The sequence below is a fragment of the Harmonia axyridis genome, chromosome 1 (genome assembly GCF_914767665.1).
Source record: "Harmonia axyridis chromosome 1, icHarAxyr1.1, whole genome shotgun sequence".
In the NCBI taxonomy this organism is placed as follows: domain Eukaryota; kingdom Metazoa; phylum Arthropoda; class Insecta; order Coleoptera; family Coccinellidae; genus Harmonia; species Harmonia axyridis.
The window spans coordinates 81149933-81168640 of NC_059501.1; the positions used below are offsets into that span (position 1 = coordinate 81149933).

General features: G+C 34.9%; 2 protein-coding genes across 12 annotated transcripts in view; both read right to left on the reverse strand.

Moving 5' to 3' along the window:
* LOC123671006 overlaps positions 1-4735 on the reverse strand; it is a 43347-nt gene extending 38612 nt beyond the window's left edge. Inside the window, exons 1-2 of the mRNA XM_045604634.1 lie at positions 4301-4735; positions 14-149 (exon numbers count right to left, since the gene is read on the reverse strand). Of these exons, the coding sequence (XP_045460590.1) occupies positions 14-149; positions 4301-4412 (248 nt within the window). The 5' untranslated portion in view covers positions 4413-4735. The remainder of the gene's footprint in view (positions 1-13; positions 150-4300) is intronic.
* A 4931-nt stretch (positions 4736-9666) lies between these two features.
* Positions 9667-18708, reverse strand: part of LOC123675919 (probable nuclear hormone receptor HR3) — a 189003-nt gene continuing 179961 nt past the window's right edge. For all 11 annotated transcript variants that reach the window (XM_045611531.1, XM_045611523.1, XM_045611540.1 and 8 more), the window contains 5 exons: positions 17191-17463; positions 16102-16326; positions 15871-16024; positions 14109-14275; positions 9667-12684 (listed from right to left, as the gene is read on the reverse strand). In XM_045611531.1, the coding sequence (XP_045467487.1) occupies positions 14158-14275; positions 15871-16024; positions 16102-16326; positions 17191-17463 (770 nt within the window). In that variant the 3' untranslated portion in view covers positions 9667-12684; positions 14109-14157. The remainder of the gene's footprint in view (positions 12685-14108; positions 14276-15870; positions 16025-16101; positions 16327-17190; positions 17464-18708) is intronic.

Below are 18708 nucleotides of genomic sequence, written 5' to 3' on the forward strand. Positions count from 1 at the left end.
TATCGAATCTTACCCGAAACTGAAGGCTTTGCAAACGTCTCCTTCTGCTGTACATTCTTTCTGGCATTTTGGCACTGTGTTGGCTTTGACAGTCTTGTAAATATCTCTCTGGCCCAGTCTGTGGCCGATGGCTAATCTTTCATAGCAATCTGAAAATTTTCTGAATTAAATGTTTTCTTCTAATTGTTAAATAGTCATGGATTAAATCGAGGATTAAATGAAATAAGAAAAAATGGCCCAATTAAAACGTTGCCAGAGTAAGTGCTAGTACTGATTAGATTAAAATTTGCAGGATTGGCTCGGCTCTCGAATTTCATGGTTAAATTCAGTCCTGATAATTTCAAAACTGCGAATTGGATTGAAATGAAATGTTGCATTCAGATGTTGAATAACAATTTTAAACTTCGTGCAAAATTTCATGTGGATCGCGTCTCCAAAACCAGAGAAATTCAAGAGAAATATGGAGAATAGAACTCAATATTTCAGTGACAATAGACAACAGAATTTTATATAGAATAACAATATCAAGTCTTATTCGAAATTTCGTGCTGATCACGTCATCAGAACTGTAGAAAATTCACGCAGAATATTTAAGCGAAAAAACCAACAATTTCAACATTTTTCAATGTCAAAAAATCCTACCCAGTTAAAATTTTCTGTGTAGAGGTGTAATAATAATTTAATAATAATAATGAAGGCTTTTATTCTGCAAACAAAATACATATTCTCTCGCAGAATGGGTAAGATCCAGTGCATCCAGGATCTTTCAAGCTGCGATTAGAGATTCACGGCTTGGCTTGATTTTCAAGCTTCTTGAGTTGAGTTTGACTTGATTTCCAGTCAAGCTCAAGTCAAGTAGTAGTTTTTCAATCTCAAGTCAAGTCAAGTCAAATATTTATTTATCAAGTACTTGAATCATATCAAGAGCTACTTGATTTTTAGCAGTTTTATTATGTAATGTCACATCAATAAAAAATGATAAAATGAGCAGGAACCTTGCAAAAAACACTTTCATTTATTACACTTATTGTAAAACTTAACCAAAAATATCAACTTTTTCGAAATAGAAACACTATAAATCATAACAAAATAAAAAATAATAAAAAAATAAAGTTTCTTAATATTGGGAAACCTCCAGGCTTTGTTTAATTTCATAATTTTTCATCTAGGATCTAAGACACATGAGGCATCTTATACATTTGTCGCCTAATCTATTGCGGGGTTTTCTAACTCTTTCAACAAGAGCTGGAGAGGGAGGAATACGCTTATTTAGTCTAAGCACGCACGAGATTGCAGAAATATATGCCGTGCGACGCGTGCATATCAAGTAGCTTGGTTTCAAGTCAAGCAATAAATATCTAAAATTAAGTGAAGTCAAGGTCAAGCATGTAATTTTTTACGAGCTTGATTTTCAAGTCAAGTAGTTGGTTAAAATGTCAAGCTACTTGATGAATCCTTAATTGGAAAGGGACGAACTCAAGGCGGATTGATAATACATACTCATTTTGCTCTTTATCGACCAATTCCCTTTGATTTTTCCACATAGCTGTTCATAAGTAAATCATGTCATATGAATTCGAATATAATCATTTCCTTTTTGCTACCGTAATCAAATATTGATTTTTTGCCCGCATTAACAAATACAAAATCTCTTCTTCGCCATTTCGATGATCCAGTTATAAAAAAAAATCGCAGGTTATTCGAAACTAGAATAACAGCTATTACAACGCGAAATGACATGGTGAAAACAAATATCTCGGATCGGATGTTACACGAAACATCTAAGACACTAATTTATTCGCATTTCGATGCCTCTGGCTCTTTTGAATTTCCGTCCCAAATTCGCGGCAATTATTCAGCTATAAAAGAATAACCGTATCTTCACCCGAATGAGATACAACCTACTTATAATTCGATAATTCGCAAAAAATGCTACGTACGAAACCGTCAGTCTTATTTGATTTGTTGTAATTATACGTGATTTGTAGTTGTATGTGGATATCACGTAGTGATGTACAGTTTTTGTGACTTTGTTCAATTGTGGTGTTTTTGTCCAGGGAGTAATTTGGGTAACAGTATTTTTTCGATGTTTGGGGATCATTGTCTTGTTCTTGGGAAGACAATTCTGTTTGTCGATTTACGGTGCTGGCAAGACGGTATCTTGGGGTTGCTGAATTACCGTCTTGGAAGGAGATGCATAAAGGATGCCAAAAGTTAAACGGAGGGCGACAACGTTTTAACCTTTTTCCTTCCACAAACAATGGAAGCTCAATTAGGAAGGAGAGGAGAGTATATCCTCTAGCTCTGAAAATCTTGGTCTTTGGTGGCAGCATAAATGAATGTGGAATAAATATAATTAATCAAATATAAATAATCGATGAATTTGGATTTTTCCATTTTTTCTTATTTTGCCTCATTCTGAATGAAGCAAATAGTAACAAACATAGACTAAGTGGAAATGATAGTACTAGTTTATACTCGTACTATCATTTCCACTTAGCCTTTCGTGAGAGACTGTTGCAGACTAAGAATTGTTATTTTAAAAACATAAACACATCGTCAAAAGTATTGGCCCCCTAGGTTTCTCATAAATAAACAATTTATGTTCTTGTAATGAGATGAATATTTTCCTGTGCATCAACTACAATATATTTGATAGGAAATCTTTGCTTATTACTCTTTGGTTTATACAGGATGAGGCAAAATAGGAAATATGAGGAAAAATCTAAATTTATCGACTATTTATTTTTAATTAATTATAATCGTTCCTCAACTTAATCCATATTCAATAGTCCATATTACCACCTCTATTTTCAATCAACTACCCAATACGCCTAAGCATCCCACGAATTAAGTAGCTAATGAAATTTTCTGTTGTTTATTTACCGAAATAAACTCCATTATTATTATTATTATTATTATTATATCGTTTCATTCTTCCAGAAGGGCTAAACCCAATTCTTGAAAAGTTGAATGTGGGTTTTGGCAATTGAATATTGCTCTCCCTAAGTGCTCAATTAAATTAATTTATAGTGAGTTTGCTGTCCATTTCATTCTCTGGAGATTGTTTTCTTGAAGAATGTTTTGAACCCTTCATGTGCGGTGTGGTGGGGCGTTATCATCCTGATAAATGGAATTATCCCCAAATTCATTGTGCAGAGGAACAATGATTGGTTGAATGAATTTTCCTACGTAGATGGCAGCAGTCATTGTTCGTTCAACGATAATATATAAGAGCGACATTATACTCCAGCATATTATTGATCCGCCTTGAAAAGGCACAACTTCCTGGACGAAATTGAGTCGCTCTTGTCTACCTGGACCTCTCCAAAACCTTTCTCGTTGACTATCACATTGTAAACCAAATCGTGACCGGAAAAAGTACGTTGCGCCATTGTGGTAAAAGCCAGTCTTGGTGGTGTTCTGCCCATTGCCGACGGGTAGCTCTATGTCCAGGTGATAGCTGAGCTGCTCTTAAAGGTCTTCTTGCCCTTAAATTTGAGGAATGCAACCGTCTTATTATGGTACTGGTTGAGACTACCCGTCTATAGATCCTCAAAAAATGACTTCGAAGGGTTGTTACAGATATCGTTCGATTCCTCCGAGTAAAATTTGCGATATAATGGTCTTCCCTTGCAGATGTTACTCTGGATCGACCAGGCACCGGTTTTTGGGCAACGTTGCCGGTTTCCAGGAAAAAGGCCACTATGTGCCTTACTGAAGTCCGTGGAATAGTCAAACGTTGCGCAATCTGGTAGTTCGACAAAGCTTCTTGATGTAGGGTACTATTCTTGCCCGGTCAAACTGAGAAATTGGATGTCCCGGCATTTTCCACGGAATATTCTCAATATTGCAACTCTTGTTATTCGCTGAAAACTGATTAACTTCGAAAACACCTGTATTCTTCCGAACAAGAAACATTTTTTGCTGATTTATTGTTTTCATTTAAGTGATAATATAGTGAAGATTCCATATACAAACAAATATCATGTTAAATTCAACAAGTTGAGAGTTGATAGGGGGGGGCAAGACTTTTGGAAATTGACACTGAAATGAGCATCCATTGTTTTCTTTTTCTTTAATATCAAAATGAAAACTGCTATCGGAAAATCCATTAAATTGAAGCAAAAACCTACATACAAAATCTAGTGAAAAAATATCTACGAATTTCAAAAGACGCTCAAATATCCCGACTTCAAACGAGTTTTTTTTCTCATTTTTATAAAACCGAATGATGAAACAAAAGGTCACTTGAACGAACTCGATATTATTAAGATTTTTCAACCACCCTTTCACTTACCATTCGTGATCACGTTGAGCTGATTCTCAATCTTAATACTACGCACAAACTCAAAAACAACAGTCAAACACACAAAACCCACCAAAATCCGAAACCGAACACTGGAACCCATCGTTAATCACTGATTTAATTCCACAATATCGTACAATAATCGTCCGAGCAATTCAGACCATTGTTTCAGAGACGTGAAACCGAAACCTGCACCTTTCACGATTCAACAATCGTACTAATCTGCCCAATTATCCAATTACCATCGCCGACGCTGATGAACATGTTTTACGCGTGAATTTTCGCAAAAATCATCTGTAGACTCCAAGTAGAATTTTCGAATTCGTTCGCGAGTTCTGCCGGACACGGCCAACCTTGATCTTGGACGGTATCGAAGTGGATGATGATGATGAAGACGCGCTGGATTCAAGTATGGAGAAGCGAAATGAGAGTTAAAAAAGAATAGAGCCGGTTATATAGTGGCGTTCTTTCGGATTTTATCAACAACACTGCACAGCTCAGAAAGGCAGACGAGGACGGCGAATTCGATTTCAGCGGGTTTGGCGAAAAGTTGCACGCGATTGGGAATTGCAACAGGATTTTGTACCACGAATTTTAACCCGTTGTATTCACTGCTATTGGATTAATTTAGAAAGGACCAGGCAGCAGCCTAATTCAAAAAAGTTGTCATCGGTTAATTTTTCTGAATTTTTCGAATGTTGTAGATTATGACCTCCTGAATAAGAAAGTTTGTGGGTCCAACTCAATCTAGTTCTCGAGATACAGAGTGTCGAAGTTGGAAAATGGCATTTCTTTAGTAAGATTTCTTGTAGAAAAACATCTTCAATGAAACACTTTCGCGCGACAAATATTGCTTACCCATAAGTTACCTTATTTTAGACTGGTTTTTAATAAAAAATAATGATACATACGGGGTGATTCAAACATTATTCAAGAAATTCGTTTAGTTCATAATTCACACCGTATTTGAAAAAGTTGTTCGTAGAATTTTGCACTTTTTTGACATCACTCTTAGTTCGAGTAGCCATTTATGTATCTTATTGAGGAAGTTTTTTGGTACCTGCTGGAATCTTAGGCCCTATCAGTAGATTGGTGTCATTCAATTGGTTGTTAATTAATGTTTCATTTCTCTCTGCAATATTATTCAAATCGGCCAGGAAGATTAGGAATAGAAGTCTCCCTAATATTTTGTAAAGGGTGTTTTTTTTTGGGCTATAGAACTTTAAATTGCAATAAAACAACGATGGATTATTCGATTGACATGAATTTTATTTATCCGCAAGATAATCTTGTGGCATTACATTTTAAATATGACTTCTGGCATATGACGGCCACGGCTGGCTTGGATGTAATCCAATCTGGACGTCCATCTTTCGATGACTTTTTCCAACATTTATGGCCGTATATCGTTTACGTATATCGGCATTAACACGGCGAATGTTGTCTTCCAAATGGTCAAGGGTTTGTGGCTTATCCGCATAGACCAATGACTTTACATAGCCCCACAGAAACTAGTCTAGCGGTATTAAATCACAAGATCTTGGAGGCCAATTCACAGGTCCAAAACATTAAATTAGGCGGATACCAAACATGTCTTCCAATAAATCGATTGTGGCACGAGCTGTGAGACATGTTGCGCCGTCTTGTTGGAACCACAGCTCCTGTACATCATAACCGTGATGTCCAGGAGCTGTGGTTCCAACAACCGTTCAATTCAGGAATGAAAAAGTTAGTAATCATGGCTCTATACCGATCACCATTGACTGTAACGTTCTGGCCATCATCGTTTTTGAAGAAGTACGGACCAATGATTCCACCAGCCCATAAAGCGCACCAAACAGTCAGTTTTTCTGGATGTAACGGTGTTTCGACATACACTTGAGAATAAGCTTCACTCCAAATGCGGCAGTTTTGTCTGTTGACGTAGCCATTCAACCAGAAGTGCTCTTCATCGCTAAACAAAATAAAATGGACGTAGTGCGCAATACGTATTCCGCACAGAACCATTATTTTCGAAATGAAATTGCACTATTTGCAAGCGTTGTTCAGACGTGAGTCTATTCATGATGAATTGCCAAACCAAACTGAGAATAAATCACTTGACAGCTGTTAAAATCGGTCGCCATCTTGAACAGTAATGCCAACTTAAAGTTATATACCTCGAAAAAAAACACCCTATATAAGGTATTTCTTTTCCAATATTTTTCTTGAATTTCCTATGCTTCTAATGATATGATGAGTTCACTTAGCTTGAAAATGTCATTCAATATAAGCACCTAAAATATCAACCCAATTGGATCTGTAGTCATGGAAGTATTGGACTTTACTTTTCTCCTAACTCTTTCTGAATTTTCTACGGTTCCAGTTATTGCTATCAATACAAAATTTGGCACTTATCTTGACTTTGTTATTCTATAGAGCCAGGCCTAATCTCAACCCAATCGGATGTGTAATCATCGAATTTGAGGCCGTATTCGTTATTATCGAGTTGAACCTCAGCATTTGAGACCAATACTGGTCCAAAATTCGAAAAAGACAGACATTATCACGAACTGATAGAGCGATCGTTTCGAAGAACGAGCTCTCATAAACAAATGCCAAATGAAAATGTTTTCATTGTATTGTTCCATACAATGGCAGAACCTGTTTGGCTGAGAAAATCATGGAAAAATATTCACTCAACCCGCCAAGAAAATGAGTGTCTATACAGGTTTTTGACTCCTGAAAACAATGGATCTACACTTCCAAGAAAGGAATTATGAACAAGTTCAATGTACACGAAAATAAAGCATTTTGATGCCTCAACACAAGGTCTTCTGTACGCTCCAGCAACTTTGTAGCTTCATATTCACATGGTTGGATGGTTGATCTGAGGTTTTGATATTATTTCACTTGATAAGTAGGTCCTGTGGGAAGATTCGACCATTGTTTTTTATTTTCTTGAAGATGCACAACATTGGCGCCTAATGGTCTATCATTTTTCTTGATGTTGTTGAAAGAGATGTGGATGACTTATTTTTCTTTTTGTATTTTGTAAAAAAAAACTATCTGATAGTTTAACATCGATTTTCATAAAACTTTGATTGACCGATCAAAGCGTTCATTGTAGTTTTCAATCTATATGGAAGGGTCAAAAATGAACTGGAATTGAACACAGAAATGATTTGAATCACCCTCAGGGTAATAAACATAGATAGAGGGAGCATATGTCATTTTCAGTGAGCAAATTTTGTCCCCAACATCAAATTTGGCATGAAGCGCGCGGAAATGAAAATATATCAGTGATACGATATTTCACTCAATTCGCGAGTTTCTCTACAAAGAACGCACTTCTTATGTCCCATTATGAATCAACGTTTCATATTAACTCAAAATATATTGAAATAAATAGCTAAATATATCATAAATTCAGAAAACAAACTTCAAGCGCGCCAAACGAAGTGAAACAACCGATGACACTAGGAGAGCAAAAGTTGCCAAACCTTGGATTTCAGCAGGTAGATACAGAAAATAATAAAAATTCTGCTTATAATAAATTCGAAAATTAGGAAAAATATCGGATTCCAAATATTCAAATTTGCATATTTATTCGGGAATCACTTAAATAAATATTTTTCATTCAATATAATATTCATTTATAATGATATAGTAAAATTGTGCATTTGAAAATATATCACAATCCGACAACTTCGTCTAACCATGATGGATACATGTAAAAATTGTATACTTCCTCTATCTATGTTTATTATTCTACGATAAAACCCAACATAAGAGAGCGAATTGGTGAAAAAAAAACTCAGGGATTTTGCATCACGATACCACACCACCTTCGTAATGTGAACGAATTTCTGACCAGAATCTCAACAAATATATCTAAAATTTATTACACAGTCATTTCAGTTTGAAAACATAAATCATCAATCAAATTCTTTGTTCCAACTACCACATGACTTAAAAAATTGCGATCCTTATGATACTTACCTGTTGGAATCTTTTTTTGTGTTGGTGCTCAAGAGATTCCTTGAGACGGTTCTCAATGATATCCTGTTTCTTCAACATCCTTCTCCTAATCATACAGCTTACCTGTCATTATACATCATATTTCCTCTTATAACATGCATGTAATGGGTTTCATCATTATTGGATGATTTTCATTCATCATTGCACTTTTAGTGCACATTTATATAAGTTGCTTCGAGATGGTTTGTGTTCTTCTCAGGAGATTTTTACGAATACAATAATAGCGCAGCAAAATTTTATAGAATGTGTATGCTATTCCACAGAAGAATATGAATATTTAGATTTATTTCATTGCGAAAAAGATTATTTTTATTATTATATTATATTATTTTTATTTATTAACTGTCCTAAAATTAATTATTTTGAAAGTGGATGATTGATAATTAATTTTTATAGAGTGAAAATAATATTCAATAAAAAAATGTTGAAGTCGAATATTTGAGAAATTGATGAAATTAAAACTATAAACTTATTTTTCTTTTTTGAGAGATTCTAAATCTGACAGATTTTCAATAACTCTGAGTTCTTGATACAAAATTGAGTTTAATTTTAGTATATTCCGCTTAAATAATTATTTTACATAAAAAAAACTCGCAACTTTTCTCATCGACTTTTTCCTTTTTTTTTAAGATTATTTTCGAAATTATAGATTCAATGATAATTACAATATCATATAATAAATTATTGAAAGTTCATTCACGCAGTTGAGATTATATTGATAATTTTAGGAGTGAATTTCAATTTTTCATAAAAAAATCTAGACATTAATGTTTATGAAACCAAAATATGCAGTAATTAGGATGATATCTAGTATTTTCACAGAACTGTAGGAATTTATTTTCACTTATTTTGTTTTTAACTGAAACTAAAAAAATTGTATTTTTAATTTCCAATTTTTTTTCATGTAATGAAATGATTTCTTATTTATTTGCAAATAATGATAACCATGTTTTTGTATATTTATTACACTTCAGTATTTATTTCCACTTATTTTTTCAACTATAATCTTCGAACAAAATTGAATTTTTCTTTTACAATTTTTTTTTCATGTTTCATTATTCATTTGGAAATAATGATAACGATGTTTTTGTATATTTATTACACTTCAGTATTTATTTTCACAAATTTTTTTTCAACTGTAAATCTTTTGACAAAATTGAATTTTTCATTCACAATTTTTTCCATGATTTATTATTCATTTGGAAATAATGATAATGATGTTTTTGTATATTTTTACACTCCAATAGGCAATTCTCTGCACTTATGTTGAAACACAATGAACAGGAGTTGAGAATGATTGTTAAACTCAGGAAATGGGATAAATAAAACTTCAACACTTCTAATATAGGTACTTGATTTACTATTTTCGTGACCAACGAATGTTTCGAGTGGAAAAAACATAATTCACAAAATTTTCGAAATACATAACGAAAACATCGACATATCAGTAAAACTTTATAAAACCAACAGAAATAAAATATATAAACAAAATGTTAGTAACATCCAGCTTACACAATCTCCACCTGTAAAATTATTCCTAAACTTTTATAACGGATTTTTTAAAGTACCCGCTCTAGAATTTCACAAAATCTGAACGAAATTTGACGAACAAAAATTTATTCGAAACACTGAAACCATATACCATGAATCCCCAATTTATACACTTTCGCTATAATACAAGGTGTTAACTTTTCGATAAATAAAAAAAACAAAACGATGCGTGTGCAACTAAAAATGATAAGATATTCGAATGAATGGTGAATCGAATGCAATAAAAATTCGAATGGATGGAACTAATTCTTTATTTAACAAAAAGTTAACAGTTCAAAGGCGTCTCTGTAAGTTGTTATAATGTACATAACACAGCCATGTCGCCCAAACAAAATTTCTGACAATCTGTCCTCATCAACATGGTTTGCTAGATACGAAAATAACTCAATAGCCTCTTATCATAGAAAATTGACGTCAACCAATGTTAAACTTTTTTTACAATAATTATTTCATAGAACTATAATCTAATAAATTATATAAAAATCTCTATACAAGCTATAACTTCATAATATCCATATTCATAATATAAAAAACACATGTGATGTTATTCTATAGGGTACACACAACAAAAAAAAAATTATAAATAGTTTTACAACACTGGACCTATATAATTAACATCTGCAAGATTCAACACTGGTTGATGTCAACGAAAATATGCGTTAAATCTAAAACTTAGATTAAATTTATAGTTTAATCTGGCATTTTCAAAATTTACTCTTTAATCAAGTAGTCTTCTTGAAAATAAATATATCTACAATTAAATGTCTGTCCTTGGGGATGATTGATCTTAAAAATTGGCCACAGGTGCATATAAAGGGCAAGTTTCGAAAATTGTCTGACATATTGGCCTCGAATTTGACAGATGACAGCTAATTTCACAAATTCAGCAATGCTACCAACCTAACGTTGTATTCAGTTCGGACGAGATTTAATTTTGTTGGTAAGCTGAAATTTGAGTATCGAATTTCAGTCTCAATTTTCTAATTTGTCAAAAATTCCAATAATATGTATACGAATTAAGCTTGAGTTCGGACAAAGGCACAAATATTCTCGTAAAAAAAATTCAAACTTTCGATGAAGTTGGAGAGCAAATATTTGATCAACTCCAAACTGAGATCTTTGATGATAATTTGAACGGTTTCGAGAAAAATATTTCATGACATATTCAAATCTTTCTAGATGTCCATTTAATTAAATTGCTTCTATCGTATTTTCGAGTCGACATTTAATCTTTTAAGAAAATTCCAGTGGCGTAGTAAGTTTCGTTCACCCTTTATTTGCACCCGGACCTACGGAGATGATCTTTAACGAGAACTAGCGACAGCTAGTGTCCTTCAGGTAAACTTCGGATAAGGAAATCATAATTCACTTTGAAGCACATGGGAGGTATTGGGGGATGGAAACAATAATTTCTCTCGAAAAATTGGTTAAAAAGGTGAACCGTCTACCTTGCACGTACAGAATCATAATCGCGTAAAAATGTAAAAAAATCAGTATAGTTCTATATCAATAATCATCTAAAATCTATTCATAATATACTTTATACATCTCTTTATATAATATAATCTTTATAAAACCATGTGTCACCAAGTAAAACTTAACTTAAAATAAGCACATCGAAAAACGGAGAAATACGAACTATAGAAATTTTTTTATGCGTACAATCTTATAACAAGCATTACAGTCTTTCAAGTGTATCAGGTATTATTCCTAAAATTTTCCTCGCTCGTTTACGAAAAAATCAAAAAAACGAAATGATGTGTGGAATCCGTTCCTTTTTAAAAAACCCTACGTCTACCTAACTTCCCGTTTCTCGACGAAAAAAAAATCGCGACTTTATCCCATTTTTGAACGTTCGAAAATTGGAGTCGTCAATTTCGGAATTGGCAGTCTTGAGATATCTCGATTGATTCCCTTTTATTTTTTAATTTTTTTTTTCAATTATTCGCCCATATTCTTTCCATCGTTTTTCGACGTGTCCTATATACAGGAGGTGACAAAACTAAAGAGCAATCAGTGCATTTTGCAAGAGTTTATTTTTTATTCCGAGATGGGAAGAGTGAGAGTCTAGAGGGGACAGGGGTTCCGCATGATCGATTTTGTCAAGACCTGTATATCTATATGTCTAAACGTGTATATAATTTAAACTTACGTGTTTAGTGTTAAGTGTGGCAGATTACATAAGTTATCAATATCTGTTATTAAATCGGATCGTTTTCGAGACAGCAACCTTTTTTTGGACGTGTATCGAACGAGTCAGCACCTTTGTAGGATTCAGAACTTTCATTATTATCAACGAAGAGTTTTGTGGTATTGCACGCCATTTTGTTTTCGTTCGATCTGAAATACGCGGGTATCTCAGAGGACAACCTCCCCCATCCCATTTCCCCCCAAAAAAGATAAATCTCTTATAAATATCAACGAACTTTGAACAACAAACCTCAAAAAATACGAAGTTGTACTTTCAAATCAGGGCCTGGATTATATACAGTAGTTCCCAGTCGTAGAACGATCAAATCACCGGTTCCTTGTCCGTCGATCTCTGTGCATATTTTTCTTTTAATACGGAAAATATCTGGTTCGGGTGATACTGCATATACATACATATTTTTTTTTTGTTAATTATATGAACACATCTTCACGCGTTTAAGATCCGGGTTGCGGTCTCGCCAACAATTCTCTTATAGAGATCTGCTTTTTTTTTAAATTTCTATGTCACAACAATAAATTTTTATCTCATTATAACGAAATTAATCTTTATCATATTTATGTAGTTAAGGCCGATACAATCAGTTTCAAGGAATCTGAAAAGAAAAACTGTTATAAGTAATCACGTGGAAAATTTTTAAACATCGAGCTGCCAATGAAGAACTGGCTACTTTGAATTTTGAAGAATAGTTTTAAGAATTAATCAAATAATTGACTATCTAATTCCATATTGTTTCATATGAAGCAAAACTATCAATGGAATCCACCTCCTTAAACATTTTTTTCTCATAAATAACATATTTCTTGTTATTTGAAAACAATTAGTATTACAGCTGGGCTCAAATATTTTAGACATATTAAGTTGTAGCAAACACACACAAATATTTTTTAGGCCTTGTTCAATTCAATGAAAGCTCGATATTTTCAATTTAACTGATTTTATTTCTACTATAACTAGGCATAATATGCCTGAAATTAAAATGAAAAGTTAACAAATACGGTAAGAGAAATTATGAAGTGTATGAAAATTGCACAAAGGTGAACCTTGCACCAACAAATATTATAAAATATTTCATGGAAAACAAGAAAATCAAGGAAACGAGAATATAAGCGATTCAAGAATTATTAAGTTCTAATTATTTTTGAAACTTTCATATCTATAATCCAAGTCGCAGCGGAAATTCAAAAACAGATTTTCCTAATATTATTCAAATTTCTCCAGTGGCGGCTCGTGACTCGTTTAGAAGGTAATGATGCAAAGCGTGACTGTTAATTTCGTTTGATATGTTCGATATTGAAAAGGTGAAATATTTTGTGAACGACTCCTTTTCAGTCGATTAACAATTTTCACAACTATTAATAAAGGAAAGCTTACGTTACTACGAAATGATACAAGCGCAATAAGAAGCAAATTCGGACACATTGGGATACGGCCTTGCCAGCTTTGGCCATAACCACATGAAATAATCGAATTCAGTTGAAAAATAAATCTGAAAAAACAAACCGATGTTTATTTGATAAAAATAAATATAAGCAATTTTTAATTTCCACAGATTTAAAATTTATTCAACACTTTCCAATGTGACCTATTCTTTATAGACAATTGTTGAATAAATTAAAAATCTGTGAAAATTAAAAAGTGCTTATATTTATTTTTATCAAAACAATATGAATTTTCATCAAGGAATAAATCCATTAAAACCGATGTTTGTTGATGCTTTGTGAAATACGTCGAATTTGTTCTTGATGACTTGGAATTTCAAAAAGGATGTAAGGAATATAGGAGCAAAACTTATTTTTTTGTTAATTCGAAAAAGCACAAATCCAGAGTTCAAACTGAAACTGATAAAGTTACAACGTTCAGAACGGGTCATCAACTGGTCTAGTCCTAAACTCATCTCGAACAGTTTGTAGTTGAAGGCAACAATCCGCCAATATACTTCATAAGGCTCACCTTGTTTTCTTGACATACACTTCACTTATGATTTTAAAAGTCGGTATTTTATAATTGTGTACTTACAGTAGCTACACGATCCTGCTGCTACAGTTCAGAAGATGCTGCCGTTTACTCAACTATCGGAGTAGTCGGTGTCGGTGAAGAGTTCCCTGTGCAATGCGGGGAACTCTATGTGGGGATTCGCTCTCCTGAACTTTATCAGAGCAGTCAGATGAAGAATGTTCATTTCCCTGAAAAATTCAACGATTTTATTATTTTGTCATTCATTTTGATGAGAAAGGAGGATTGGAAAAGTGAGATGCTTCAATATTTGTCTATAATTATTATCAGTTAATTTTCAACATCTGATCTCTTGTACTCTCGAGTGTAGATTCGTGGAATTAAAAAGAACTTTTTTTGATAAATACTATTGGGTGTACAACTTTGCTTCCGCCTTTTGCAATAGATGGCTATAGCGGTAAGTGGTAGTCTGAATAAATAGATCGTAGATGTCATACAATAAGCTCAGGTATTTGTAAATAGAATCGAAATATTAGTCGATTTGTGTCTGCACCATAAAGTTATTTTCGATTAAACATGTCAGCTTACGAGCCAAATACTAGTCATTTGTGGGAAGTTCTAATATTCTGCTTTAATATGAATAAATCTGCGGCTGAGACACATCGAATGCTCTCAAATACCTATGGTGAGGCCGCTATTAGTGAAAGAACGTGCCGAGAGTGGTTTCAACGCTTCAAGAACGGTGATTTTTGACGTCGAAGACCTGCATGGCGATTAAAGAGAGAAGTTTTTCGAAGATGCAGAATTGAGGGCAGAACTTGATCAAGACTGGTGTTAAACTCGAAAAGAATTGGCAGGATCATTGAGAGTGACGCGACAAGCCATCTCAAAACGCCTGAAAGTCATGGGAATGATTCAGAAACAAGGAAATTGGGTTCCGTACGAGTTGAATCTGAAAGATGTTGAACGACGTTTGTTTACTTGTGAACAGCTGCTTGCAAGTCAAAGATGGAAGGAATTTCTGCTCAGCGGAGTGTATTATAAGTTGTTAAAAACCGACTGCAACATTCAAGGCGATCGTTATCGAACGCAATAAATGCGTTTGAGCCGAGCATTGAAAGAAAAACGGCCGCAATACAACGACAGATATGATGAAGTGTTTTTATAGCATGACAATGCTCGACCCCATGTTGCGAAAGTGGTCAAGACATACTAGGAAATGTTGAAATGGGAAGTCCTACCGCACCCGCCGTATTCTTCAGACATTGCTTCCTCGGACTATCACTCGTTTCGATCAACGGCACACGGCCTAGTGACCAACACTTCTGGTCTTATCAAGAAGTAAAAAATTGAATCGATTCAAAAGATGACCAGTCTTTCCAATGCGACAATCGTACAGTGCCCAAAAGGTGGGAGAAAGTAGTGTCCAGCGATGAACAATACATTGAATCATAAATGTATAACCAGTTTTTTTTACAATGAAGCCTCGAATTTCGGAAAAAAAACGGCGGAAGCAAAGTTGCACGTCTATGTAAATATAGGTATCCCCCATTGTATAGATATGAACGTTCAAATTGAATTCGAATGGCAGGTTCCTACTGGAGGGTTTTCCAACAGGAAAAGTTGAACACAGAGAAACGTGGTGACATCGATAGACAATAACTCAACATTCTTTATACAATAAGGGCGTGATGATACTGAATCAAGTGGAAACTACAAGTTGTAGCATGTTCCAATTTAGAAAAAATTACAACTATTGAACTGAATTTTTCAATCTCAATACTTTTAGAAGCCTCAAACTTTCTCTTCAGTTCCATATACTCACTTCAGAACGGGCATCCTCGTCATCAGAAAATCAAAGGTGGTAACGTCACCCTTGATCGGGATGCTGTGGGAATTCTCCAGCTCCGCCTTCAGAGCCTTCAAGATGGCGTACTGCACGCGACTGATCTCGGTGATGCCCTTCAGACCCTTGCGTTCTGGAAACATCGAAAGAAAGGGATGAAATAAATACGACGTCGTCTACACCGCCGTTGTCTGGGAGGTCTCTACTCACCTGGAGATATGAGGACGCTGGCGGCGAACAGGCCGAGCTCTTCGTCCGTGAGCTTCAGTTCCGTTATGCTCTTCGTCAGCTCGAACACACTGGTGACCAGCTTGAATTCGGACGTGTCCGCGCTGTAGAAGGCGTCCTGAGGGATCATCATGTCCCCGATCAGGATCGAGTTGTTGGTCAGGTCGATGTAGCGGGATAGCAGGCAGAGGGCTACCTCAAACGCTCCTGGAAGGATAGAAACAATATTAATGGACAATATTTAAGATATTGTTGGGGAAAGTATAGATGAAAACGTGTAGAAAATCAAGAGATCATGACCACTCGACTGGACCATAAAAATTTAATTCCACATTTATTCACTCGCCAAATGCACCCTTAGATCAGATTAGATTTAAGGGCATTATATTGCACCGCAACCTTATGGTTTGTGCCACCCTCAGAGCTGGCCTTGATATTGGTTCCTCCGGTTCCAGAGTTCTAATGAACTCCAGTATCTGGAAACTACTTCAAAGAGATTACTTCCTCACTTCTATAAGTCTCTTGACTGAAGCAATTTTTCCGTTGGCTAGCGATGGAGAGGCATTCTGTAACCAGGTGATCGGAAGTTTCTTCTTCTTCCTCGCAGAATCTCAACTCGTCGTTTTCTGCTAGACTAATTTTCATGAGGTATTTTCTGAGGTGGCAATGCCCAGTAAGAAATCCAGTGAGGAGGTAAAGCATGTTCTTGCTAAGATGCAGATACTTCTTTAATCTGGCAGTATCAAAGTTTCGAAGAAACTTTTTGGAATGATCCAACCCAGGAAGATTCTACTAGAATAATCCTCGGTTTTCTCCTTCTTCTGAAAGTTTTTCTTGTAGGTGTATTGCACCCTTGCATCTGTTTGCAGTTTCCAAAAGTGCAAATGACGAAGGAAAGACAACGGGTCGAAAGCACAACGGCCATATTTACGGAACCCTGGAAATTTCAAATGTCTAGGTCTTTCAATAACGCGCTATTCACAACATAGCTTTCCACTAATATAAACAAACTATCATCTGTTCTCGAAATCGCAAAAAAAGTTTTTTCGTATTTCGCTAAAGGTTCCATACCTTGTTTGAGAAGCACGATCTGGTCGTCCTGAGAAAGTTTCATAAAGCCCGGCAGCAGTTTGGCGAATTCGATTATTTGCTGAACTACGCTGGTCAGTTTGTGTGCAGACTCGAGCCAGATCTCCTCGTGGGACATGTTCTTGTAGAAGAGCAGTCTGCAATGGTCGATCGGTTTGCGGAACATCTCCTGCAGCTGGTCCTGAGTGAATTGGCAGGAACGCACGAAGGCGTCCCTGATCGACGATAGGATCAGTTCCCTCATTTGGGCCGGGTCTGGAAAAAAGTTTAAAATTAGAAAAATGAAAAACAAAATTTGGTGAAAAATTTTGAGTATAATTTTGCAATGATGATCTTTGGAAACGTTCAAAAAGAGGGGTTATAACGAAAATTTTCAGTTTATGTTTCGGACTGCCAACAATTGTGAAGTAGTTCACAAATATATTTGTGGTTGGAAGTAACTTTTCCAAGGAAAAGTTGATGTCCGTTCAAGAACGATGTCTTCAACAGTGACTTTTAGATTCCGATGAGTGCTTACATAGTTGTCGAAACGGCGTCCAATACATATTGAAATTTCTTGAGCAAGATTGTGAGAAAATTTGAAAATTTGAGTTGAGAAAATTTCGTATAAGTATAGGGATATTTCAACAAAAGTTTTATAGCAGATTTTTGGAATCATCTCAAATATTCTGTGATATTGATGCAATACAATTGAGTGGATAATATTAATTCGCATATAAATAAATAAATTGCAATCAATGAATCAAAATTTGAGGGAACCGCAAAAAAGCAATTTTACGCAACGTGAAACCAGTGACGTCAATGGACGTCAATCAAGTACATTCAACCGTTTTCTTTTTCGTTGAGATCATTTTGACGTGAGTAATAAACTTATAATTATCTAAAAGAATCCTATTTTACTTTGATTTAGTTTGATTATAGCAATCTGTTCTTTGTTGTCGAAAGTTTTTGATAACCTTTCTTCAGGAAAATCGAATCTTCAAAATATTAGGTGTACAACTTTGCTCTCGCCGTTTTGCAATAGATGGCTGTAGCAGTAAGTGGTAGTCGAATTAAATATATCGTAGATATCATACAATAAGCTTAGGATTTGTAAATATAACGCCATCGAAATATTAGTCGATTTGTGTCTGCATCATAAAGTTACTCTCGATTAAATATGTCAGCTTACGAGCCAAATTCTCGTCATTGGCGGGATATTTTAATTTTCTGCTTCAATATGAAGAAATCTGCAGCTGAGGCTCATTGAACATACATATGGTGAGGCCGCTATCAGTGGAAGAACGTGCAGAGAGTGGTTTCAAACTCTTCAAGAATGGTGATTTTGAAATCGAAGACCAGCATGGCGGTGAAAGAGAGACGGTTTTCAGAGATGCAGTATTGGTGGTATTACTTGATCAAGACTCGTGTCAAACGCAACAAGAATTCGCATGATCATTGGGAGTGATGCAACAAGCCATTTAAAAACGTGAACTAAAAATTTTATTGCAGGAAACGTAG